At 35.8% G+C, this 26732-nt stretch overlaps 1 protein-coding gene across 2 annotated transcripts; it reads left to right on the top strand.

Moving 5' to 3' along the window:
- Nucleotides 1–202: 202 nt before the first annotated feature.
- Nucleotides 203–24342, top strand: NBN (nibrin). 2 transcript variants are annotated; one of them, XM_053990628.1, is made up of 16 exons: nt 203–333; nt 1902–2035; nt 3633–3778; nt 5065–5224; nt 5628–5731; nt 9886–10003; nt 10287–10477; nt 11562–11662; nt 13152–13284; nt 13728–13991; nt 14267–14699; nt 16721–16792; nt 17992–18147; nt 19173–19286; nt 20273–20322; nt 21965–24342. In XM_053990628.1, the coding sequence occupies exons 1-16, from the start codon at nt 303–305 to the stop codon at nt 21993–21995; spliced, it is 2238 nt and encodes a 745-aa protein (XP_053846603.1). In that variant the 5' UTR covers nt 203–302; the 3' UTR covers nt 21996–24342. The 2 variants fall into 2 exon arrangements, with proteins under 2 accessions (XP_053846603.1, XP_053846592.1); XM_053990617.1 differs by having other exon boundaries at nt 14267–14735.
- The last annotated feature ends 2390 nt before the right edge of the window (nt 24343–26732 follow it).

Here is a 26732-nt window from a genome sequence, read left to right as displayed (position 1 = left end):
CCCAGCCCGGCCCCGGCCCCGGCCCCGGCCCCGGCCCCGGCCCGACACCCGCCCGGCCCCGCCTCGGCCCCTGCCCGGCCCCGCCCGGCCCCGCCTCGGTCCCTCCGGCCCCGCCCCGCGCACGCGCGCCGGCCCAGCGCTGCAGCGGTAGCGCGAGGCCAGTAGGCGGCGCGCTCTGTCGCGTCCCTCCCCTTACCCCGGCCCGCCGCGCGGGATCGCGGCGGCCGCGGCGGATCCCGAGATTTTCTCTTCCCGGCCCGGCCTTGTCTGGGTCGCCGGGGGCTGCCGGGCGGAGCTCCAGGATGTGGAAGCTGGTGCCCGCCTCGGGAAAAGGTGAGGGAAGGCCAGACCGCTCCGCCTCTCCGGCGGGCTGGGCCCGGGCACCGCGGGCCCCCTCCCCGCCCCGACCGTCGCCTGCGCCGGTCCCCGGGCGTGCCGCCGTGTTAGCTTCCACAGGGCCGGCTCCGGCCGGGCTTGTGTGTCCGTGCTGCCTCGGGCCGATGGTGATCTAAGTCCTGGTCTCTCGGGGCGTTCGTCCATGGCGAACCCTCCGTATTTCACTGGAGCACTGCCGACCACAGCGCCTGTTAAGCCTAGCAGGGCTTCTTTCCGAACCTGTGTGGGATGTCTTAGGGTGCTGCAGGTTACAGAGTCCTGCTTTGAAATACCTGGAGAGTTGAACTCTGAGGCAGCAACCTCAGAAACGATGTGTGACTATTGTGTTGATGTTTCAAGGACCATGTGTTGAACTTCATGACGATTTTGGCATGAAGAGTTTTGAAACTAAATCGCCTCTATGCTTTTCTTTCTTTTCTTGTCCATAGGAGCTTTAATAATAGGTATCATATAATACATATATTTCTTCCTAAGTGCTTATAAGGAACAGACTTAACACAACTGCATCTGCTCTATTTCCTGTTTCACTGTGAGGAGATTTTGGATGTTCGATTTATTTCCTGGTGGATACAGGTGGATACAGCACCTAATCATGTTGAAATGAACTGACTTACCTCTTACTACCTGGAGAGCTCTTGAGTGAATTAAAACATGTTCAGAATGTTCAGAATGATCAGAATAATCATTTCTGCACAGTTCATATTTGGAAAGTTATTTGCCAGGGTTGATAACTGGAATTTATCTGTATATACTCATATTCATCAAGAAACATTTTTGTTTCTGTTGACCAGTGGTAGCACACCTTTGGGAGAGAGTCAAGCCATTCACTGCCAGGTGGCAGGTACAAAGCATAAGCTAAAGCATAAGCATTGGTCAGAGACTGAACTTACAAAGTATCAATTTGATTTACAGGAAGATCTCCTTACATTCATTAGGAGGACATTTCCCACTGAACATCTTATACAGTTATGTGAATAAATAATATATGCTAAAAAATTATGTATCCGTACAAAGGTGTTTTAGAAAACCTATTTTACATTGTGTTTTTTTTTTTTTTCTTCTAGATGTTACACTTAATCTTCAAGAAAGTATTAGTAAAAATATATTGTCCTTGAAAAAAGTGTGCTACCACTTCTGAAACTGCTTTGTTTATTGTAAAGTGTATCCTTTTATAATGGACAGAGCAAGGAAGCAAGAAAGAAAGAAAGAAAGATGTTTTGTCTATTAGCTAAATGGATAATTCTAAGTAGAATCACAGAATTCAGAGTCACAGAATATTTTAAGTTGGAAGGATCACTGAGCCCAGTTCTTAAGTGAATGGTACACATGGGGATAAACCCCACAACCTTGGCATTATTGGCACCATGCTCTGGCCATAAATGATGCATGGCAAAGCTGAGATTTAGAGGTACTACAAACTTCTTAGTGTCTCTCCCATGTACTTCAGGTATTTTGGTGGGGTTTTTTCCTAAATTGGTATTTTTCTGTCTCTTGTTTATTTCCAGGGGAGCCATATCGGCTTTTAAGCGGTGTAGAATATGTTGTTGGACGCAGAAACTGCACAATTTTAATTCAGGATGATCAGTCTATCAGTCGAAGTCATGCAGTTCTGACTGTAAGTCGGCCTGAAACAAGCCCTGTAAGTAGCCACCATTTTACTGCATTATTAATGCACTGTGGAGATAATTCAGGCTGCCGTGACCATGCATACTCTCATTTTGCTCTCACCAGTTTTATGCTTGGAGTAGAACCCTTGATCACCTGTCTTTTTTTTTTATCTTGAAATTTATTTTTCCCCCTTAGGTTTGTTTGCTTTCGTTGATGAATTTAGTGGCATAATTTTAGTAATCCAAGCTTCCTTTTATCCGAGAGTGAAGATTCACTAGGAATTTGTATTAAAGTAATCATAGGAAAATGATGCAATTAAGTTTAATTACACAGACAAATTTTAGTTTCTGGGAAGTGCTTCAGTTGTTTTACTGCAGACTTAGTTTCTGTTTCATTTCACATCATTAATTCTGTATTTGCTTAGGGCATGGAAAATAAAAATGTACCAAGGAAATTTAGCAATCAGCAATTTACTGTCAGTAAGTGTTGTGACATTTATGGATGTTTTGAAGCCAGTCAGCAGAAATTTAATTTATGTAACCTTATGTAGTGTTTAAAAGAAAACATGTAAAATATATTTGTCCCTTTAATACTGCAAATAGTGAGTGAATCCAGTGGAGGGCTATGAAGATAATGAGGGGACAGGAGCACCTCAGTTGTGAGGAATGGCTGAGGGATCTGGGCCTGTTCAGCCTTGAGAAGAGACAACTGAGAAGGGGCCTCATCCATGTCTATCAGTAGCTGGTAGGGTGTCAAGAGGGTGGAGCCAGGCTCTTCTTGGTGGGGACAAACAGTAGGACAAAAGACAATGACAGAAACTGGAACACAGAAAATTCCACCTGAACATGAGAAAGAACTTTACTGCAAGACTGACTCAGCACTGGAACAGAGTGCTCAGAGAGGTTATGGAGTCTGTCTCTATTTCTGGATACTCCAAAGGAGCCTGGAGACAATCCCGAGCAGTGTTCTGTAAGGAAACCTGCTTCAACAGGCAGGTTGGATTGGATCACCTCCAGTGGTCCCTTCACACCTTACCTATTCTGTGTAGTAGCATATAACTGCATGGCAGAATTTCACAGAAACAAGCTGTCAGTGTTGTCACTGGCTTGTGAGCCACTTTGGAAATCCATCAGTATCTAACCTCTTCTCAAGAGATGCTGGTGTCTCTAGCATTCCTCATGGAAGGAAGCATAAGAAAGTGCCCTCAGGTGACCTTAGGCTTTTACTTGCTATTCAGCCCAATGCCCAAGATAGAACTGAGTGGTAGGTAAAAACATAATAAATCTCAGAGCCTTGCTAAATTGCACTAGCTCAGGCTTTGGGGCAATGAATGACTGCCACGCAGTCTCCAGAAAGACAAAGTGTTATCTCCAAAAAGACTAAGCGTAAGAAGCACTAAAGTTCTAAAGCTAAAAACATGTATATTTTCTCTCATTCCTCTACAGCAAAAAACAGAAGATAAATAATTACATATAGCAAGCCTTATTGTCCAAAGTCTTTATTTAAGATGATATTTTTGGGCTGCTTCTTATTTATCCATTGCTTTGATTCATAATGATAATAACTTGTTTCTGATAAAGCTGTCTCATTCTGATAAACTATTATGACTTATTTATGTTTATTTTCAGAGTCAGTCTCTCTCAGTACCTATATTAACAGTAAAAGATACATCCAAGTATGGTACTTTTGTTAATGGATCAAACCTCAATGGTACTTCAGTGTCTTTGCAGTCTGGTGACAGAATCAACTTTGGAGTCTTTGAGAGCAAGTTTAGGTAAGTGTTTTGATTATAAAATACCAAGTAAAAAAAATTTTTTTAGAAGAGTATTTTAGGCATCATGCAGCTTTGCAAATGATAAAGCAATGATTAATTTTTAGAAAGCAAAGGAGGTAAGTAGTATTTTGCCTTTGTTCCACACCTGCTTCTGAAATAGTGTTCCATTATATTTTTACATAATTTATTTTGACACTAGGAGATTAAAATTGTACATAAGAAAACATTGGCATTTTAAAAAATAACCTGTCATGTACAGTGAGTATTTTCAGGCTCTCTTAGGCAAAGAACAAAATCCTACACGAAATGAGAAGAAGGGAGAAAGGTTTAGAGTTTGTTGGAGCCCTTGTTAGCTGTTCATAAGGTAATGAGAAAAGAACTGATGTTGCAGGAGGATGTGAACCCAACTTGAGTTTTTTTTCCAAATTTAACATGGTAGTCAGTGCTATCTGTTTATTTACAGGAAGCACTTCTAGAAATGAAGTAGCAGATAAATAGAAAAAGTCTAATGACCATTAAAATCAATGTTAAAGTAACCAGAAAGTGGCTTTGTGCCTTAAAATTTTATTCAGTTTTATCAATGCTGCTGGTATTGTTTATTGTTAGAAAAAACCTGGCATTCTCCTCCAGTTAGTACAATAAATTATTTTTCAATATTTTATGTAAACATACCTGCAACTTGATACCGGAATCATACCATGAGACTGGATACGTCATGGCTATTGTACTAGAAAGTCTACAAAGTAGAAAGAAATTTAAATAATCTAAAAATGAAATAATTTTTGATATGGAATTTGATATGGAAGATCTAAATTATATATAAAGGCTTATGGTCAAGGATAATGGATATGTTAGGAAACTGTTAATTGAAATTGCATTTTATGACACTCATGTTTTTAAGTATTGATCTGTTGGTGACCTGTCCTGTTGAGCATGCTTTTGCTTTTGGAGGCACACACTCAAATTTCTTTTGATATTCCCAGACCTTGCATTATTCTTGAGGCACTAATTCTATGTGATGTCTGTAAAAGAGCCACAAGTCCATAGAAATATTTCAGACATCAGGTCAAATTGTCATTAATTTTTCTAAATAAAAATTAGTGTTTTGTTTCTTCAGGAATTTTTAAAGAAGGAAGATTTTACTTTGATCTAGATTAGACTATGTATCTTTTTTTTTTTCCTTCAGATTTCCATAAGATACAAAATGTCATAGTTAAGTCAGCCCTGTTCATCATAATGATTGGCTGAATTAATTTAAGCAATTCTCTTTTATTTGTTCTTTGCAGAGTGGAATATGAACCTTTGGTTGTTTGCTCCTCATGTTTAGATGTAGCTCAGAAAAATGCTTTAAATCAAGCCATCCAGCAGCTTGGAGGCCTTGTAGTGAATGAGTGGACAAAAGAATGTACCCACCTTGTAATGGTATCAGTGAAAGTTACTGTTAAGGTATGTTGAGCTTTTGCCTGTTGATAGCATTGCTTTGCAGTTTTCCTACCACTGGTAATTAAATTCTAGACCTGTTCAAGATTTTTCTCTACAAAACTGTAGTCAACTCTTCTTTTTCTGAGTTTAGAAGATGTGTATGTCAACAGGAGGTTGAAGGGAAAGAAAACAAAAAAAGCCAGTTTTGAAGACTTAGTGATTTTCATCAGTTGCCTTCAACATTTTCATAACTTCAATCAAGACACCAATTAAAAGCTAAGCTGTTCTAATCCTAGAAGCACAAATCAGTATTGCTTTATTTGTTTGATATTTTCCACATCTTAAGTCTTAAAAAGCTAATGTCAGTTGAACCATATTCTATTTGAACTTTTTCTATGCAGTAAATTTGCATTTTCTGGTTTTTCAGACTATATGTGCTTTGATTTGTGCTCGACCAATTATAAAACCAGAGTTTTTTCCTGAATTAATCAGAGCTATTCAGTCCAGGCAACAGTTGCCAAATCATGAAAGGTAAGTTGCCAGATCATCGTGTTTACTGTGTTGCAGAATGAAATTTATGGGAGTTAGATTATCAGATAACTACACATTTATCTGATAATTTTTAACATAATACACAATTCATAGTAATTTTATTTGCAGAGGAATGCTTAATATGATTAACATTTTAATATTCTAGCAATTTTACTGTTCTCTAGAGTTATAAAATGAGCTCTGGAGTTGGCTTTATGCTTAGAGATGTTACTGTCTCTGAAAAGGACTTTGTTTTGTTGGTATCTAAATGTTGCTTCAAACACTTCCGGGAACTGATACATAAAAATAAAGAAATTACACTTTTATAAAAGAAATTGTATCAAGTTTATTTCATTATGTAGACGTATTTTCCCAATGTGCTGTTAGTTACTGAGTTTACTGTAATCTTTGGTCAGAACAGAGTTAGCCTGACCATTGAATTCTCTGAAATACAAGAGGTTTTCAATTATCTATTGAGAGATGGAGTGAGACTAACATGCACTGGCTTTCACTGAATGAGAATAAAATGTTAATTGTTTTCATGGTTAAATTAACTGCGAAAGGGAATTCTTAATTTGGAATCAATAAATACTGCAGAATAGCTCTTCTGGTTATTTTCTTGATGTGAGAAAATGTAAAATAGTCACAATATTGTATGTGACAATTTCATCTGAGCCGTTATTGCTACTCATTTTACCTTAAAAAGGGAGACATTTGTGTTTTGTTTGAGGGTTGTGGTTGTTGTTTTTTTATTGTATGAACACATGTTTTTTACAGGTAAGAAATTCCCACTATGTATATACATTCATATGGTCATAAATACACATATATGTTAGGAAATGGCAGTTTATTTTCTTTAGTAGGTGTGATAGTAGCCATTGATGGAATAGTTTGAAGACTGAGGCTGACACTAAACAAGCTTCTGGTGCACTCATGGAAATAGAAACAAAACAAGAGGATTCACAATAAGCTGTGCTTGATATGTCGTAAAATATGTTTCACAGAACATGACACTACCTTGTTACAAAAATACAGAAACCAATCTGGAGCAGTTGGTAGGAAATTAGTTTCTAGAAGCTGCTTTACATTAGCAGAGTTTATGTAATATGTCAAATCAGTCATCTGTGAGTGGCTTAAAACTCATTTGTTCTTCAGTTTCAGAAGAAAGAGAGAATCTGAATGAATTTTCCTTCTACTTTTTACTTTTCTTTCTACTCAGACTTCTGCATTGTTTTCTGAGGATGTAAGAAAACTAAACAAACTATTTCGTCTGAAATACTTTCCTGTGAGATTTTTTTTTTCTTTTGTAGTACAGGTCATACAAGCCATCAAAAGCTAGTGATTGGTTGTACAACTTGAAATTTGTTTGGTCGAATGATACCTGGTAGTAATGCTGCTTTTCCTGTCTGTTACAGGAACAAGTAAACAGTGCCTTTGTCTTGCAACCAGGATGTGTGTCCATTTAATACAGAAGTGACAGTATAATTGGCTTTTAAGCACTCCCTGAAAAAGAAGGAGATGGATATGTTTACTTTCTGAAATATTTTTGCTAACTTTTAAGATGCTGAGAGAATCTGAACTGGCTAAAATAGTGACTCTAGCAATATGCATTATGTAGCTTTCAAAGAGAGTTCTGCATCAAGCTACATAAAACAGCTGATTTAATACATAGATTTATGTTTAAAATAATTGCTGTGTTTTAAATAGGTCGTATTTTTGAAATGTAGCTCGTGGGAAGGTGCTGAAAATTCACTTAGCAACTATTTTCATTAAATTTCCAAAAATACTTCTAACTTTGACTGGGAGTCTCTATATTGTGCATTGTAGCTAGAGCTGACCTGAGCTGGTATAGCCACAGGACACCAGACAGCTTGAGGCAATAGTGGTTTGGGTGTGAAATAGAAGTATATTGAGATGGCAATACTGGGTGACACTGTTAATTAAGTCTTTACTATTATTGTAGAGCCAGTTCCTCCCAAAGAGTCTTGGGAAACATTATCTTAAAAAGAAAAAAATAATTAAAGCATCTTTTTTGATTGCAGTAAGACTTCATTTAATGGCAAACCTGCAGTTCCTATATGAATGTGGGATTTCTTGAGATGTTTTATGGTGTTACCCCAGTCCTCAGAAAGGTACTCTCTGACAACTTGTGCAAGGAAGAACAATAACTGAAGATTTCACAAGTGGCTGCATGAGCGCAGTCCTGTGTGAAATAATGTGTTTTATTAGTGCAGGCCAGTGTCAATAGTGCAGGGCTTTGAAAAAGAAGAAAAGTAACAGAGTTTTTAACAGAACCTCACCAAGAATCAAAATCTATTTATTGAGAGATTCAAGGTTGTAGAGGATCTTTTCTAGGTAATGGTGTTACTATTAAAAGCTTATAAGGCCAAATATGAGGAGCACTTCAGAATCCTAACTGCAAAAGACTGTTGCCTGTTGAGCTTAGATCAGCATTGGGTAAGAGTTTATAAAGAAAATCAAAGGTTGTTTTTCTTGGAGACCATAATCAGTTAAAGTTGTATGCTGAAGTTTAAAAATTGAGATTTTAAAATATATTTATAGAGAAACTATAGTCCAGTTTCAAAGCAGTGAAAACTGTTGTTTTTTTCCATTTTAACTTGTCCTTTCATCTTTTAAGATGACTTTGTCCCTTGTATTTATCTTAGGTTAATAACTGTCTCTATGGAATCCTCTATCAGAAATCTTCTGGCATAATAACTAAAATCTGAATTGCCCTTCTTCTACTTGAAATTAGTAGGCTTTATCATACCTATTAAGTTTCAATGCAACAATATTTTTGTAAACAGATTTGAACAGGCTGCTGAAATAGATCGAATACCCACCTTTCGAAATCTGGTGGATTTAGGTTGCTTAATTTTCATTTGGTACATAAAGTTTGAAGAATAGATTGTGAAGAACGCATAAGAATGAAGATTATTTAAAGGCACCTGTAACTATATAGCCTATTCATAACACATTTTAGCCTATCATTATTGAATTGCATATTTGGATGAAGTAAAAAATGTATGTGCTTACTTTTGTGTTCAGCTTTAAATATATGTTTACTTTTTGTGTTTGAGGGATGTTTTTCTATTTACATATGGTCAATTTTTTTTCCAAAACATCAATATTTCAGCATTTCATATATTTCTTCTTAGAATCTGCCAATCTTTGCTGTTGAACTGAATTTTTTTTTGGTGTGTTTCTTTTTTTTTTTTTTTCCTGCATGGTAGTATGGAAAGGATATATAATCAGCTGTCAGAATAAAGATAAATAGTTCTGTGTTCAGCCAAACTATGTACATAAACAGCTATTTGGGTAGACATGTGGTATAGTTTGGTTAAAATTGACCTGTAGTTTCCATTCTTTCTGATATATGCCTTCACCTTGCTCTGTCAGAACTGCTGTAGCAGTGAATATGTGGCTCAAAGATCTTGTAAGTATCCTGAAATTATTAGTTAGATGCATGTCCCAACTCCAGAGGTTTTTTGTGCTCTGGGCAGGCCATCATTAACTGGAGCTGAGGTCACAGGCGGTGACAAAATTTAGGGCTTCAGGGTAGAATTTTATTTTTGCCTAATATGTTTCCCAGCTAAACTCTTGCTCACCTTCCCTATATTGGACGAAATAATAATCTGCAGAGTGAATCCCTTCGGTTCTCTATCCCACCAGCAAGAAAAGTGTACTTGTCTGCTGTCATATTATAGGTTGTTCTTGAGTGTGGTGGTACACAATTTGACACAGTAAAGAGAATGAGGGGTGACTATCCATACGTGAAGGGTAGAGGAAGCAAGATGATTAATTTTGTGTGGAGTTTTATTATTATCTAGAGTAAGTGCAGAATGAAGTTGCAGTCTCATTTGTCAGTATTGTTACTAAGAACGTGGATGTGTGTACAGCACTTTGGGTGAATGCATTCCTTAAAGTGTTTTTTCTTAGTTACTGAAGTAGAAAGTCTTGGTCTTATCTTTGATGTTGAGAAATTGGGGGCTGTGTTTCTTCTTAACAATCTCTTGAAAATTATTTATGTAAGTAGTTTTAACAGAGAAATGAAGGATTTTAACTTCAGAACTTTACTCTTAAACAGGAAGGACTGTGAGTCAGTACTGATTAAGCAGTCTGAATTTTGTAACTTTCATTTTCTGTTCTTGCAGCTTTTATCCTCCAGTTGATGAGCCTTCCATTGACAGTGAAAACTTGGATTTATCTGAGCATCATGAAAGGAAAAAAATATTCAGAGGAAAAACTTTCGTATTTCTAACTGCTAAGCAGGTAATCAGGCTTTACATTGCAGAAATATTGCAGGAGTAGCTAAGTACAGATTTGTTCACTCTGAAATCACACTCATTCTGGGTTCATCAGGAAAGAAGGATTTCTGTGTATTTATCCTACAGTACAGTGATCTAAGCAAGATAAAATGTAGAGGAGGAATAGAACATATTACATCTGCAGCAGTGCATCAGTGAGAAGTACTACACTGATACTTCTGTATTCTCATACCTCTGAACTGACTGCATTCTAAGTTTTCTTTTTTTTTTTTGCATTCTCTTTATAGCACAAGAAGCTGGGTCCAGCAGTTGTTCTTGGAGGAGGGGAAGTAAAGCTGATGACAGAAGGAAGAAAAGAAATGCCTTTACTACTTTCTCCTGAAGTTTGTGTAGTTGATGTGGGTTTGGCAAACTCTCAGATCTCAGGATCTGACTCTATGACAAACTGGACTGATTCCATTCTGACTGTCTTGGAAAGGTGCAGCATTGTTCTCTTGTACAGCAGTAGGGTAATTTCAGAACCTCTACAGAGACTTTGTCATGGTGTTTACATACATATTTAAGCAGGAGGCTGCTTATAAAGAGGGCATTTTTACATTGTTCTAAGTATTTAGCACAGTAACTAAAACTTCTTGAAGCAGTAAAGAAAGAACTTGGCAGTTCTGTGAGGATTTGATGGAATTCAGTTTTCTTGTCTTTTTATTATTTTTTGGTAGAACTCAGTTCTACAAAAATTCATTGTAATGAAGCTGCTTTAAAATTACAGCCAGCAAGTACTTTCTCTTCTACTATTTAAAAGAAGTTAAAATTAATATAGTCTAAGAATTCAAAATAGATAATTTATTATATTTCATTGATTATATGTATTTCATCAAAAGGAGATGAGATGGCACCTTGAGGTCATGTGGTTCACTGTTGTATAATTATTTGTATACATTGTTTTTGAAGAACAGCTTCTGTTTAATGAAAATTACTTTTTGTTTTGGTGGTAGTTTTGTTTGAGAGGGCAGACTGCATATATTATAAATGTTAGGATTATCATTATGCCATTTTATTAAAGCAATGAAACAAAATCTCAATCCTAACATATAAATCTAGTTTCCTGCTAGGTAGAGAAGACAGTACTCAATGTCTCCTCATGACTGTAGTACAGAAGACTGGGGGGTGGGGGAAGGGTTCCTGACTTTTAAGAAGTGGTCAGATCTTCCAAGTCTCTTTTCACACATTTTTGAATCAGGGGTAAGGCATAAGTGGTTAAATGCCCAAAAATCAGGAAAGGAGAGATATATGGGCCAGATTACTGAAGCTACACAGTGGCTACAGCGGCAGAAAACATGAGAGTTCATACATATAGGACATGGCTATAATGAAGGGTAATTGTGCTGACTTACTATATTGAGAAAAACAGTAGTGTTTTTTGGAGGCTGATTTTTTTTTTTTGGAGGAGGAATAGATCATTTTGTACTTTGCCATACCTGTGGTCATTTGCCTAGTTGTCTTTGAATCTGTACTGAAAAGCTTTTTTTTTTTTTTTTTTTTTTTTTTAATTTGTATATTAACAGCAAGAATCTTAGGGCTATTCCAGAGGCAGAAATTGGATTGGCAGTTATCTTCATGTCTACAGAAAAATACTGCAACCCTCAAAAGCAGCATGCTTCCAAAGGTAATTGGAAGAAGGGGAGTAATAAGTTAACCGCCTCAAAGAGGCAGTATTTCTTTCTGTGTAGGAGCATCAATTATGGTGTTCAATTTGTTCTGTTTTAAAAGAACAGTAAAAAGAGTGACATTCTATGAAAAATGTATATAGCTCCAAAGGGGTAATTGGTTTTTAATGGTCTTGCAGTAAATTGCAATGAAAATTATGAGTCTTAGATGTAAATACAAAAGTGGATCTAAAACTAGCCTAAAAGGCAGACACATAGAACAGTGACATTGAAAGGAAAGGTACTTTAAAAACATCAGAAGTTGATATGTTTAGTGACCACTGAATTCATATGTATGTGGTAGCTTGAATTCCATGCTATTCTGTCTTTTCCTAAAAGACTGGGGTAATCAGGAAGTAAAAGATGAATGTCAGAAATCGAGAGAATAAGAATGGAAATAATTTGTTAAGACTTACAATTTTTTCTTTTTTGTCCTTTGCTCTAAACAGAATTTGCTTTAGGAAAATACAGATACCTCCTGCACAGTTCAAAACTAAAAATAATCTTTCCATAAGTTAAGACAATGAGACATGATCACTACATTTGCTGAAGTAGCAGCTTGGGAGTGGAAGTTCCAAGTCTTGACTTGAAGCTTGTATTTGCTAATGTGGTAATAACAAAGTCTTTGAGAGACAGAAAGAGATTTTATTTGTCTCTTTTCATGCCTCTTCATATTATTCTGTATTTTGTTGCTATGAAAATTTGAGAATTATGTTTTATAGATATTGTGGTTTGTTCTACAAAATATTGTTTCAGGTAGAAAATCCTACCATTATTTTAAAAAAAATCAAAGAACAAACCCCCTAAGTTTGTCTTTACATGCAGGAACATTACTTACTTGAAAATGTATTTTGAATAAAGACTTGTGCAATACTGATAGAGATGCTGATTCTTGTTTCCAGTCTGAATGGTTCAACTGTTTAAAAGTTAAGTTGTCTGAAATTGTGTAAACAGACTGTATATCAGAGTTTAAAGGAAGCAGTGTTTAAAATTGAAAAAACCTGTATCCCAGATACAATAATCACATAAGGGATCATCATAAAGGAGTAAATATAAGAAATTTTGTGCTCTGACAGTTTTGCATGATCTATATATTGCGTGATATATATTTTATTTTTTGCATAAAATATATACCACATGATTTTTAAAGTACATTATGTACATACTGGCATATGTTTTCTTACTATGCTTCATTGTTATTTAAGCAGAATTTCATTATTTAATCAGTAGAATATTTAACTAAATCTGAATTCCAGAATATGGTCCTTTAGAACTATTTCTGTCAGCTTTTTTTTTTTTAATTAATAAATCTGCTTTTTTTAATGAAAACTGCTTTAAGATCATTTTACAAAGATCGCACGTGATCAGGTAGTAATGTGCAATAGTACATGCAAAGAAACACAGATTTGATGTTAACCTTCTAATTCTTCTCTTGTTTTGGCCTTGCAGCTGTACCTGAAAGTTCTGCATCAGCTGTTGTAGGCCAAACCATTTCCCAGAGTCTGGCTGTGGATGAAACCATAATGCCAACTGCTGCAGATAGCAGCACCTTATACATAGCTGATACAGAAGAGCAGACATGGTAAAGTATTCACAGCAATTTCTAAGCTAATACTTGCAAATTAAGCAGACTTTGTGGCAGAGGAACTGTATCATTGCCATGGGGAAAGATATACAGGTTAGAAATGCCATTTACTAAATTGCTGTCACTTGTCTGCAGTGAAATAATTTCTGGTTTTGGGTACTAGATTACAGAAAGCATCCCATAGGATTTAGATGACTTTCAAGTGTACATGTAGATACTGCGTATCTGTCTTGACTGTTTGAACTGTTAAAAATTTTTGAGCCATTTCACTATTATAAAAATGTATCGATCATAGCAGATTTTACAGTTTGTTTTTAGCACATTGTTTATAAGTTTATTCAAAGTACAGCTATAGCTTTTTTAATAAGTGCATCTCTGATTCAGTGTATCTCTGGTAACCTCCTGTGTGTCATTTAGTATTTCTTTCCTCTCTAATCTAGTATGGAGTTAGAGAATACTTCCCAGGTGCATCAACAAAGGAAAACGGCTTTCCAGGATACAGCTGCCAAAAAGAAAAGCAGTGGCACAAGTGGCAGTGTAAATGCAGGAACATCAATACCTAGAGGGAACAGAACATCTGGGTTCAGTCAAAGAAGTCAGCCTGTCTCACCATCTAAAATTTCAGAAGCTGGCAAACCTCGTGAGAGTACTTCACGTCACCAGTCAAACTCAATTACAAATTACTTCCAGGTTTCTAGAAAAAGGTATGTTGAAATGTTCTTGACATTACTTCCCTTATTGGTATGTTCGTGATGTTTCTGGAAAATTTTAACTCAAGCAATGTACTTTTAATTTGACACATACTTAAAAAGGTAATTTTTAGATCAAATTCCTAGAATGGAAAGTTTTTCCTTGAGGGTACTTTAAATTTCACAATGCAGTCCCTAAAACCCTAGAAGCTGTTATGTTGTGGGTACAGCTAATCATACTCAAAAAGGCTTTTGTAATTTCTTTCTTTTGTAATTTATTTCTGGCTAAGGGAAAGAGCTGAAGAAGATGAAACATCTGTACCCAAACTAGCAAAATTGGAGGAAAGGTCATCGCCTCTTCCCAAGTGCACTGAATCTACAACTTCATTGATCTGCAGCAGTGAAGCAAAACAGCATCAAAAGAAAAATAACATCCTTGACCCAAACCCAAATTTTGCAGAAGACATGGGTATAAAGCCTATGAGGGAAAGTGTCAAACTAACAAGTGATAGAACAGACACTGAAACCACTTCTAGTGAAAATCATGCACCAAAAAAGAGAAAGGAATTAGATGATTTATCTAAAGATACAGAAGCACTAGAAATTGTGTTTGGAAGTGAAGACATAGACTGGGAAGATCAAATGGCAGATCATGACCAGGAAACTCAAAGCAGTAAACGAAAAAAACAATGTTTGGAAGCCAAAGGAAGCAGGTTTCCAGAAGTAAGTGTAAATCATCGAGAGGAGAATAAAGTAGTGGTAAGTTTTATATTCTTCTCAGGTGCCTAATCTTGAAATTTGCAACCTTGTTAGAAGGATGCAATTAACTCCTTTAAGGAGGAGGTTGCCTGCATACAGAAAGTGGCTTTGTAAAATGTTTGCTTAAATCTCATACATCAATTTTTAGTTCAAAATGATTATTCTTTTACATGTGAACATTGTAGTTTTACATCTACCTAAATGTTTTTTCATTCTTCTGGGCATTTTTTAATTTGTTTGTTGAAAGCTGCTTGTATTCTGAACTTTTCCTCTTTTTTTTTACTTTATATACTGTAAATAGAATAGGAGAATATATTCCTGGTCCAAGAAAAGTTTCTCATACTGCCTGTTGCTGTGTTAATTATAATATTGTTATTTATACTAAGATAGTACTCAATTATCTTTTTCTAATTAATTTTCTAAAGAAACTTCTAGTTGACCTCTTCTGTTGAATACCACAGTAGTGTCCAACATCTTTTGAGTCTTTTGATGTTGTATGAAAAGATTATTAAAATTCCTGTATGAGAAATTTTAAACCAAAACCAACAAAACAACAGCAAAACCAAAATACAGCTTGTGTTTTTGTGATTATTTTTCTGTTTTTGATTTTGACACTTAAGGGAATTTTCTAAGAGGTATGAAGAAAACAATACACCTTGAGTTAACAGTGGTCACTTTGTTGAAAAAAAAGCAGGTTTGTAAATGAAAACAATGTTGAGAAGTCTAGAGTATTAACAATGCAATAGGAATAAGAGCAAAAGGGGTTTTTTTGTTTATTTAGAATATATATTTTAACACTTATTATCCAGTCCATTTACAGTGTAGGCAGTGTTTAAGTGTTTAAAAGTTTGAATGCATGATTAACTGGAATTTGTAAGATTCCTTGGACCACACAAGAATTAGTAATTTTCTATGCATCTTTAGGTCAGACCAGCTTGACACCTTGTTGATGCTTTACTGGAACGTGCTTCTGGCAAAGTGTGAACTTCATTATAATGCTCTTTTTTTGTGTGTGTTACTAACAGGCAAACTTTAAAAGACAAGTCCTATAATTTAGAGGATTTTGTTTCTTCCTTTTTATACTATCAGACAGTCGGTACTTTTTATTAGGTCTGAGCACTGATGGACTAAGATTGGTGCTTAGAATAGTCTATTGAATTTTGTTGTTTGGTGCTTGGAAACTTTTTCTAGTCTAACTTCTTGTCAGGATTCTGAAGGAGAAAAAAAACCTTACATGCAACTAAACTGGTACTTTAGCAGATATGCACTTAAAGATTTCTGCTGAAAAGAAGTCTTTTCATAGTTTAATAATTACCTACTTTATTAATGTAAAATACATTTCCAGTGGACTAGGAAGGGGATTTCATGATAAAGCACCCCAGGCAAATTTGATAACTATTTTCTCTAAGTATAGAATGCACCTTGTGTATCTGGCAAGACAAAGAATGTGAATAATTGACTCAAAACCTACAGGGTGCATAAAGCTGTTTTGGTATTTTATCAGTCATTGAAAATAAATGATGTAATGCAAATCTAGTTTTAAACTATAGTTTAATAGTTTAAATCAACCTGCAGAACACTTTCTTGTCCTGATAATGAAATGTCCTTTTTACACACATTTACACTTCAAATATCAAATTGAAAATGTTACTTTTTATATTTAAAAGCTTTTACAGTTTTCCAGAACCTGCTAGAACTTTGAAGATCGTACAGATGGACAAAACTTCCTAGTGTATAAGGAAGAATGAAAAAAATCCCAAGTGAACAAATAGTAGTGATTTTTAAATAGAGAAAATCTCCAGCGATGGTTACAGTGTGCATAAAATCATAAAAAATTTAAAGTACAGGGCAGATTTTTTTCCTGTCTAAAAATTTATATTTATTTGAGTATGTTTATTCTACCATAAAGAGCAGAAAACAATTCTATGTAATTAAATTTCCATTTCATTTCAGTTTTATATTTAAAATAATTTTTAATCAAATAGAAAGAAGAGGAACTTGGATCAGTTCTAACTTCAGAAATGGAAAGTAATATCAAGGAAGAGTCTCCAGTCTTGGTAAGGAGCCAGCTAATTGTATGTTTGAACAGCAAACTTTAAGAAGCATTACAAAAACACATCAAAATTTTGCTCTTAATAACATAGTATTTTGGGATCCTATTTCAGGGTAAAGGAGGTTTGGAAGATTGTACTACTTAACATAATCATATGTAAATTTGAATAGTGCAGTCCAGCTTGTAGACTGTGGAAAAAAAAGTAGTTCATCTGTGTGTTTCTGTAATGGCATTTGGGTGGCCACTTGAAGGTGACTGAAACTACATGCAATTGTACTAACTCTTTGATGTGGTTAATACTTGTACTGATGATTTTCTTAGATTACTACTTAAAGACCTGCCAGGGATGTAATCTTGTCTGCTGTAAGATCACAACTAAAATGGAAGAGATGGAGCATTGGGAAAATAGATGTCATATACAGTGATCAACAGTAGATAGCATGCTAATTTTTGTAGGTGAGATGAAGGAAGGAAGGAGAGGAGAATTGCTTGGAGTGGCAGTGAGGCAGAGGAAAAGGAGACTAGGCTGAATGAAGCTGAAATAAAAAAATTCTGAAGAGATAGAGTGTAGCCAGTCAACAAGGGACAGAATAATACCATTTCACCTACATACAAAAACCCAAGAAGAGGGAATGCTGAGCAGGTATACCAAACTGCAGGGTCAGCTCAGATTAAAGGACTTCCAGTTATATTTTACTATAAGACAACTGTACTGCATCTGGGCTGGGCTGTCCTTCAACACAGTTTAATGTTACTTGTGAACTTGTCCTGTGCCCAGACATCCTTTGGAATACACATAGATGTAGCCCCAGGCAGCAAAGTGTGCATGCAAATTTGCAAATGAGCATTCTCATGGACAAGAAAAATTTGATTTATTAATATAATTCAGTTTACAGCCCTAGAGTTGGGTGGATATCTGTAGGCTAGAATTGAGCTGAAGATGTTCAACTCTGTCTGCCATGGAGTATTTAAATATATATTTAAACACAAGCAAAGCAAATTTACTCTATTCATGCTATATAAGGATGCTCAGAAGTTCAGACATCTTAGCTTCTAGCACTGCTGCTGCTTTCCCTTGCTGTTTTGTAATCCTAACTTTTCCTTAGCTCTGCTCTTGATAATTTCTCTACAGTTTGTACTGTTATATATGCTCTATGTCTGTTCACATACTTGAATGCTTCTTCCTTTTTCTTCCCACATAAGAACCACAGCAAACTGCAAGATGACTCCAGCAATCTTCCTAGCAGGCTTCTGTTGACAGAGTTTAGATCACTAGTTGTCAGCCGTCCAAGACAGAACAGTCATCTCCCTGGAAATACCAGCTATGGAGGAAAGAAAAATTTCAAAATGTTCAAAAAGGTTAGTGTGTTTTTTAAATGGTCACAAGATGGCACTATTTAAAAATACTAAGAAGTGTTCCCTTCAGATTGTAGAAATATGTTACTAAAGATCTTTTATAAATTGACAATAACTAAAGAAACTATTTAAATTCCATATTATGCTGTAAACAGTATTTTGTTAATTGAAGAAGTACCAGGTTGACAAAGGCTTACCTTGAGCTAGATTATTTAGATACCTATACTCCCTATATCCCAAGCTGTTACTTGGAATAAGTTGTAAGTAATAGCTACCATAACTTCAGGTTGTACTTCCAAAAGCTAGCAATTCCACTTCTCCAAAGACCTATATATACAGCATAGGCTGATTCAGAATCTTCCATTTTAACTAATAAACCTTGGATTTCTAAATAGAACTAAATCTGTGTCATACAAAAGTAAGATGATTGCTTCCTTGGAAGCAATCCTGAAGACAAATGCAAAATGATTCTTAGTGTTCAGTGTAAAAGTACTTCAGCTTATATTAGAAATAAAATAAAAAAGTAGAATCATACAGTATGAGATTACTAGAAAGGCACTTCAGTAAAATACTATGTATAGAATGTGATCACATAATAGTATTCCTGGGAGTATATATAATAAAATTCCTGGGAGTATGCTTTCATTTTTAGATAATGTTTTAATTTTTTGATAATAGTTTCTTTTCCACTGTTTTGTAACATAGGCTTATGCAGTCCGGCAATAAAATATAAACTGATGTTTATTGATATTTCAAATTCCACTTAATGCACTATGAAATTTATTTATTATATTTAACTTAACAGATGTATTTTTGTTTGTTTCTTTTGGTAAAAGGAGGGAGTTAATAGCTTTCTGTAAATGCTTTTATAACTTCAGTCACTTTTAAATATGATCTTTGAATGTTAATCAAAGAAAGACTGCCTGACTTTCTTCTGTGATATCTGAATAGACTTTCTGAATTTGTTAAAATAGATCTTTTATTTGCACTATGCTTGCCTTGTTGTTGTAAGAATTTATTGTCAACAGGTAGCTTACCCTGGGGCAGGACAACTTCCACACATTATTGGAGGATCAGATTTGATTGCTCACCATGCTAAAAAGAATTCAGAGCTAGAAGACTGGTTAAGGCAAGAAATGGAGGTAAGAAATTAGTTTCTAAACATGATCAAATAAAAATTGACTAAAGTAAGTGATCCTACCAACCTGTGATCATTACTGGAGTACTTCAGGATTTTATTTTTTAAATAAAACCTCAGCTGGTTAGTTGTCAACACATGCTCATGGGAGCATGTACAGTAGTAAAGTTATTGAATGTCAGAGGTCAGTGGTAACATTCATCTTTTTCTGGTTATTTAAATTAATTTTGCATGCAACACTCATACAATCAGAAATATTTATAGAAAGCAGAATCAGTAACCTAAATGAGAACAATCTTTTGATGAGTAAAATAAACGCTACATAAACTTGTGACTTGTGAAAATGTGACAGGGAGCTGGAAAGAATTTCTATATGGCTGTTCAAATAGTTGTACAGTACAGTTGATATTGTACTCTTGAATAGAACAGAAAATGCATGAGTAAGATTCTATTGGAGTATATTGAAGAGATGTAGTAAGAATAAATTTAATATTTTTTCTTTTGTGCACCTCTTCAGGTATAAAAGTCCTAAAAAAACACTTACCATGGCAGTTCTTTAGCACTTTCATTTTCCAATAGTTTCCTTAAAAATACTTGCTGATGAGTCATATTCTTTCCAGAGCCTGATTGAGATGCAATTGCATCAACACTTACTTCATTTTTTTAATCCCTGAATATAGATAATGGTAATTAAAATTTTCCTTATATAATCAGATTTTAAAAACTATATTTCTCTAATGGTGCTTAAAACCTAAAAAAGCACATTTCTGACCAAAATTGACACCTTTCACAAACTATTCAATTTCATTAGTTGGTAGCAGTAGCCAAATTTGGATAGTGAAATAACTTGTCTAATATGAATATACAATAAACAGAGTACTTAGAGAGAATTTACTTTTTTGGGGAAAACTCTTAGTGCAGGAATATTGCTTTTCTAGAGGGTTCATTAGAATTATCCTTAACAATCAAATATTAAATAAACTTTCTTAGGAACAGAACCGACATGCAAGAGAAGAATCACTTGCTGATGATCTCTTTAGGTAAGATTTTTATGTTTGTACTTAGAAAAATCTGTATTTTTTTGCATCACATTTTTTGGGACAAATTTTGATTTTGGAAAAGGCTACTTTGTTCTTTACAAAATTTAATGTATTCCCATGTATAGAACATAGTCAAAGTGATTCAGCAATTTCTCTGGGAAAAAAAACTCACTATTCAGGCTTCATTTAACATAGAAAATGGGAGAAGGTGAGGTGGAAAAGATAACATGACAAGATGTTTGTGACTGTCAGCATCTCTGTAGCCAGTCACAGAGAGGGTTGAAGCTGCTGTTGTTCTGATATGAGATTTCCATCGTGTATCATCTCCTACTCCTCTCTGCTTTATCTCCCCACTCCTCACCTGCCCATAGAATCCATATCCAATCCATAGACTCTCCCATAGAATTTGCTGTCCAGAAGACATTAGGTGTTAGAATGAACATGTTACAATGCTATAACAATAAAATCAAGTAACTGTTTTGAGAGTTAATACAGGGACCTCATTTTGTTTTGCAAAAACTTCATTGCTTTCTATGTTTTTTATGTGAAGAAACAAGTGACCAGTGTTTGGCTTCTCACCTCTCATGAGTTTGACTAACACCAAAAGTTGTGCATTTGGGTAGAAAAATGTATATGGTGAAGAAGGATTTTTTTTCTGAATCACTGTCAGACCAACACGATACCAACATATCAATACATGTTAGAGCCATTCAGAAAATCATACTGCATTAACAACTTGCTCTGTTCATTAACAGTTAATAATGGAGCATTTCTTTTAAAGGGTATACATTTAATTTTTGAAGTCTGAGTTGTATAGCAAGAATAATGACTTCTAATACCTTTCTAGATACATGGTGATGTAATTTTGCTCACAAGTTGTCACATTTTTCTGTCTAAGCTTAAAGTCTTGATGAATGAAAGCAGAATTAGTGGAAGTAAAACTGCCTGATCATTCAGTTCTGTCTGTAAGTTATTCATGCATGAATACAAAACACATCAGAATTGTAAAGAAATGACAGGAGTTTGGAAGATGAAGCACTAATATGGAGAAGGCCAAGGGATAGCAGTGTCAAGTAGAGTCAAACTATAAGCATATTTCAGTAAATCAGGTAACTATTTAGTATATCCAGAGAGTAGCTCTAAATTTCTAAGTCAATCAGAAGCTGTATAAAGGGCAAGGTAGGGCAAGGATCTGCTTTATGTAAGAGTGGGAAGCAGCAGAAAGGTTTTGTCTGAATGAGTTGTGGCCAAATGTACATCAATGTAAACATACAGGACCCCTTTTCCTTCTCTTTTGTTTTTTGTGGTGTCCTTTTCCAGTAAAGAGCTTAGTGTTGGGACATTAAAGGCTTGGAGGAGCTTGTTCATGCATCAGATTTAAAGGTTGTAATTAGTTAGGAAATCTGAAAATTTCATTAAAGGTTATCTTAAGTTCATACAGAGGTTCTACCTTATGCATCCTTCATTCAAATAGTAGTAACTGTAGTTAATTATAGGAGTGTAGTCAGGGAAAGGACTGAACACTGGCTATTCCTTTGTTATGAATATATAATAAAGCTGTTTGCATCACATTGTATATCTATATAAACTTTGAATATCATTGTTTTACTTATTTGTGACAGATTTTATTTTTTTGTTGCAGATACGATCCTAACGTGAAAAGAAGAAGATAAATTATAACCTGGATTTACAGTGTTTCTCTGGCAAAATCTGGTTTCTGTTCCTTAGGTTTCCTGGTTACAGCGTGTATGATGTTCCTCTATATGACCATTTGAATATCTCTTATTGTAAGACATGTTTTCTAAGTCTTGCTTTTATTAAAAAAAAAAAAAAAAGAAAAGTTCCTTTCACTGCTTGGTACTTACAGATTGCACCATTCTCAAGGCCTTCCCATTGTTTACTTCAGAGTAATGCTCAGTAAAATACTGTAGGTATTTAGGATTTCATTTTAGGCTATTTCTAATGTGATTATCAGTACTGTTTTGGGAAAAAAAGGAAGTTAGCATTAGGCTATTTTTTTTCTTTTTTCAGAAAGGCTTTGTTAATTAGGTACTTTCAAGGGTATTATCTTAAGAATTGAAAATCTATTGAGGCTGAGATGCAACTGGTATTTGATATGGTTGATATGATCATTATATGATTCATAATGAACCACTTCTCTGTGGTTCATTTTATAGAGCATATACTATTGTTACTGGTACAGAGTATCTTGGAACTGAAAAAAACCAGCTTATTTTTCTCTTGCTTAAACATATTTTCATTTACACCTTTAAATCAGTGTGGTTGAATGTTCATTTGTTAAAACCTACTCTGAAGCCAGACAAAGTCTTAAAGAGCTGTTACACTACAATTTGGAATTTTAAATTATATGACTCATTTCTTTCTCTCATGCCTTTACTTTTTGCAATCACTGCGTATAAATACGGTCTTCAAAATAGTTCGATTGACAGTGAAAGCTATGAAACAGTTACCTGCTTGTGGATTAGGAGAGCTCATCTTAATGATCTGAAGATTGCAATTAGTGAGATTACCCTGGAAGTACAGTGAGAAATACTTTCCAGACTTCCTGCTCAGGTGTATGAAGTCTGTCTCACATACAGATAAAGATGGACAGATATCACATACAGATTAAGATGGACAGTAGCTCTATTGCATCCTATTTCAAGAGGGAGGATCTCCTTCCTCATGTGAGGAAGTAATCTGGTTGATGTAACTGAATTGACACAAACAGAATCGCTCCCTCTGCCAAGAGCTCCGAGCATACAATCAACATGAGCTGCACCATTTGAAGCCGCTCCGTTGTCTCCATGAGATCTGAGGAACAACATTGCGAGATCTGTGCATATCAAGAAAGCAGAAGTGCTGAAGTCATCATGGTTGCAACATGCATCTGCATATTTGGCCTTCCAAAGCCAATGTTTTTTTGGGTCTGTCTTGGCATCTTCTTGCTGGTCAGCAATGTCTAGGTGATACACAAAGTGCAGCCCAGTACTTCTGAGCACCACAAAAGCTGTGAGAGTGTTTGCATCAGGGCACATCAAATCTTATTCACCAAACACCTTTAAAGAGACTTAAGCAGTTCTTAAGCAGTTGAAATTCTTTCTGAAAGAGATATACTGACTGTTCTATCCTCAGGTGAGTTTTTTTCTGCTATCACTGTGAGAATTTCCAGATTTTCTGGCTGAAGACCTACTGGTCCAACAGCTCTTGCAGACTGCTGACGTTTTGGAATGTTGTTACTAAATTCAAGCTAATAGCTTGGATAGCAGAGTATCAATGAACAAGATTCTCCAAGATTCTTCAGAAAGGTTGTATTTACAGTTGTAAAAAACAGCTGGAGAATTTCTAAGGTGAAAGGACAAGACATGCAATGTATAGGGGCCTTCTACAACAAAGGCTAAATCCTTTGCTGCTCAGACTGCAATCTGCTAGGGGCTCAAACAACCCTGTTGGCATAGTTGAGAGGACTCTTTTGTTCATGTTTTATGATTTAGGGCTTTTCAAATCCAGTATCCCAGACAGCTGAATTAACCAGCTTTGATACTTTTTTTTTTTTTATTTAGTATTTAAGAGGTGTGGGTCCCTTTCAGCTCAGAATATTCTAGGATTCCAACTTGAGAGTGCCTAGTAGGTGCTACAGGTGGTAGCACCTGTATATTTTGGTTTGTAATCCAGTTTCAGCTGCTGTCTAGTTGATGAAAAGCCTGCACATTAGTGCACCTGAGCTTCTGCTATTTCAATATGAAGTTAGGCTTGCATTAAAAAGCATAGATGTACAAACCCCTTAACCATGGTTTTAATTGTGACACCAAATTCATGTAACAATTCCTATTCATTATTCTGATGTCTTCCTTCCATTTTAACTTATTTTTTGTTATGATTTTCACCTCAATACATTAGAGAAAATATGCTTGTTGGCTTAATGGTTTGGCCTTCTGTTACTGAAGTTTCTGAGATAGATGGTAAAGGACATAATTACATGATCCAATAAATTTAAATTTCCAATAAATTACATCAATATCTGCCTTATCCCTGGAACTAGTGCATTAACTTCACCTGGTATTTCCTTTATGGTGTAGAACATACTGTTGTAGGCTAACCCCTGAGGCAGCTAAGCCCCACGCAGCCACTCTCACACTCCCCAGCAGGATGGGAGAATCATGGAATCAGAAAAGAGAAGGATGGAAAGTTCATGGGTTGAGGGGTTGAGGCATTTTTACAAGGCAAAGGTTGTGAGCACAGGCAAGGGCAATCAACTTGCAGATTCTGCAGTTCAGAAATTTTGCTGTGTGCTCTATTTTCACTGTGCAGCTTGTGCTCTCTGGTTTCAACCATTCAATTTCTGGGAGAGCTTGTTTCATGCTGCTTTTCTTTAGAAGGTTAAAAAAAGTTCAGTAAATCAGAGAAGATACCTAAGGTTTCTTTTATCTGCTACACTCATGGTCTGCAGGTATATCCACCTTTTTGACAAAGTTATGCTCTTCACCTTAAAAATACATCTAAGCAGAAACTTCAGATCTTTCTTACATTTTTTGTGTGTAATGGAGTTTGAGGGTTTGTTTGGGATGCTTTTTTTCTAACATTACCTTTGTTCACACTGCTTACAGGAAGGAGATGCACACAATATATAAACTAAATATTTTTATTATTTTTATTTTTATTAGCAAGGCTCTTAACATACAGTCTTGCATTCAGCAGCTTAGCTGATGAAAACAGTTTAGAGCAGATTGAATTACTGTAGGTACTACTAAAACCATGGATAGGTGCTGTATCCCTGCATGAAAACATGTTTAATTTTCAGTTTAACTCACACCAATTTCAACTGACTTCCCACTTTCTACATCAGTTGGGGAAGCCACAGGTTTTTTTGGGTTTTTTTTTTTTTTTTTTTTTTTTTTTTTTGGAGAAGACTACCAAGATATCTGCACTGTTGAAGTGTGATTTCTGTTTTGAGTCTGTCCTTTCTTCTCCTACTCTTAACTCCTCCATCTTCTCCCAGAATGGTGGAGGTTGTGCATCAGGGCTGGCCTCTCATTTGTCATTGCACCAGTTCCTGTATGTGGAAACTGTGTTTGCAGTCAGCTTGAGTTCCTCCATCCAGCTACCTCCCCATCCACTTCCTCTGAAATGCCAAGTCCCTTCCTTGCCTTCATTCCTGATGTGTGATAGGCTCTATTCCACTTTAATTCCTAACTGAGACAGTAACTGAAGCTTCTACTGTAGACCTACCTCTAACCCACTCACCCATCTTGCTCCAGTCCATGTTATAAAAATGATTTCTCAGTCCTTTCTCTTCCTCTCCCATAAAAATGGAGGGAGTTTTGCACCTTCTTCTCTTGCTCTTTTCAATTTCTTGAATCAATGGTCAGTCACATTTGGCTATATCTGGTTTGCGTCACAAATTCCCAAACTGATTATTGCTTGATTTTCAAATTCCAATTATGTTCAGGTTGTTCTGGTATCTCCTTAGAATTCAAGCCAAATGTGCCAAAAAATGAACCCTCTTCCTTACCATTATTTCTCCCTCTTCTTCTTGCAATCTCTGATCGCCATCAGGACATTCCAGTGAGATAGTTACAAAAATGCTACACAATATCAGATATCCCTGACTACCAACTCCCTACCACTTGCTTTAGCACTCTGCCCATACGGCTTTGCAGCAGCTTTTACTACTGGAATCTGTCAGTCATTGGTTTCAGTACCAGATCCATGCAAAACACCTTCTCCCTCATTCTGAACACTGCAGCTCTCCGAATGCCTTTTCCTCTGCAGTTTGATCTTTCATTTGATTTGAGTTCCATATTTCTCAAAAATCAAAATAACTGACTTTTCTAGGTGACACTATTTAAATTTTTTGCCTTCAGTCTATAATCAGTTTTCACACATTAAGATAAAACAAGCCCAGCATGCAAACTGCAGGAATATTTATCATCTAATCAAAAGAGAGGTTTTGCTCACAAGTTACTTACAGAAAATGTTCTGTACATGTTTACATTGCTCATCTTAAAAAAATAAAGTATGATGCAAACATACTCCAGCGAAAGATGAAAACTGACACTGCCACACACAAAGAAATTATATTTACACATATCTCCAAGTCCAGGTGTATTGTGTGTGAGCAAACATAGGTAGATGAATATAGTCCTTTGTGTAATTTCAAACTGGAATTCCAGCATACAACCAGCATAGCAGGTCTAACAGAAATGGGCAAGGTCAGAGTATTGACTCAGTAAATTGTGCCAGTGAGATGTAAGGTAGCAGGATCAGTTCTTGAATAATAGCTCAGTGTTCACATAGCAGCTGGTCCTAGCATCCAAACCAATGAAAAATATTTGTATATATAGTTAAAGGACAACCTAAAAAATGCCAGGATTCTATAGTATTTTGTGAATACATAGCAAACCTAGTTG

The sequence above is a fragment of the Vidua macroura genome, chromosome 1 (genome assembly GCF_024509145.1).
Source record: "Vidua macroura isolate BioBank_ID:100142 chromosome 1, ASM2450914v1, whole genome shotgun sequence".
Classification (NCBI taxonomy): domain Eukaryota; kingdom Metazoa; phylum Chordata; class Aves; order Passeriformes; family Viduidae; genus Vidua; species Vidua macroura.
Note: the sequence above shows the minus strand (reverse complement) of the source record. Positions and strands in the feature narration are given on the sequence as shown.

Excerpts from the sequence above, each read along its gene's own strand:
- NBN (XM_053990617.1), top strand. The coding sequence starts at position 303 with ATGTGGAAGCTGGTGCCCGCCTCGGGAAAAG. Across the intron at positions 10,004-10,286 it reads TATTTCTAACTGCTAAGCAG|CACAAGAAGCTGGGTCCAGC; the intron begins GTAATCAGGCTT and ends TTCTCTTTATAG. Across the intron at positions 19,287-20,272 it reads GGTTAAGGCAAGAAATGGAG|GAACAGAACCGACATGCAAG; the intron begins GTAAGAAATTAG and ends AAACTTTCTTAG.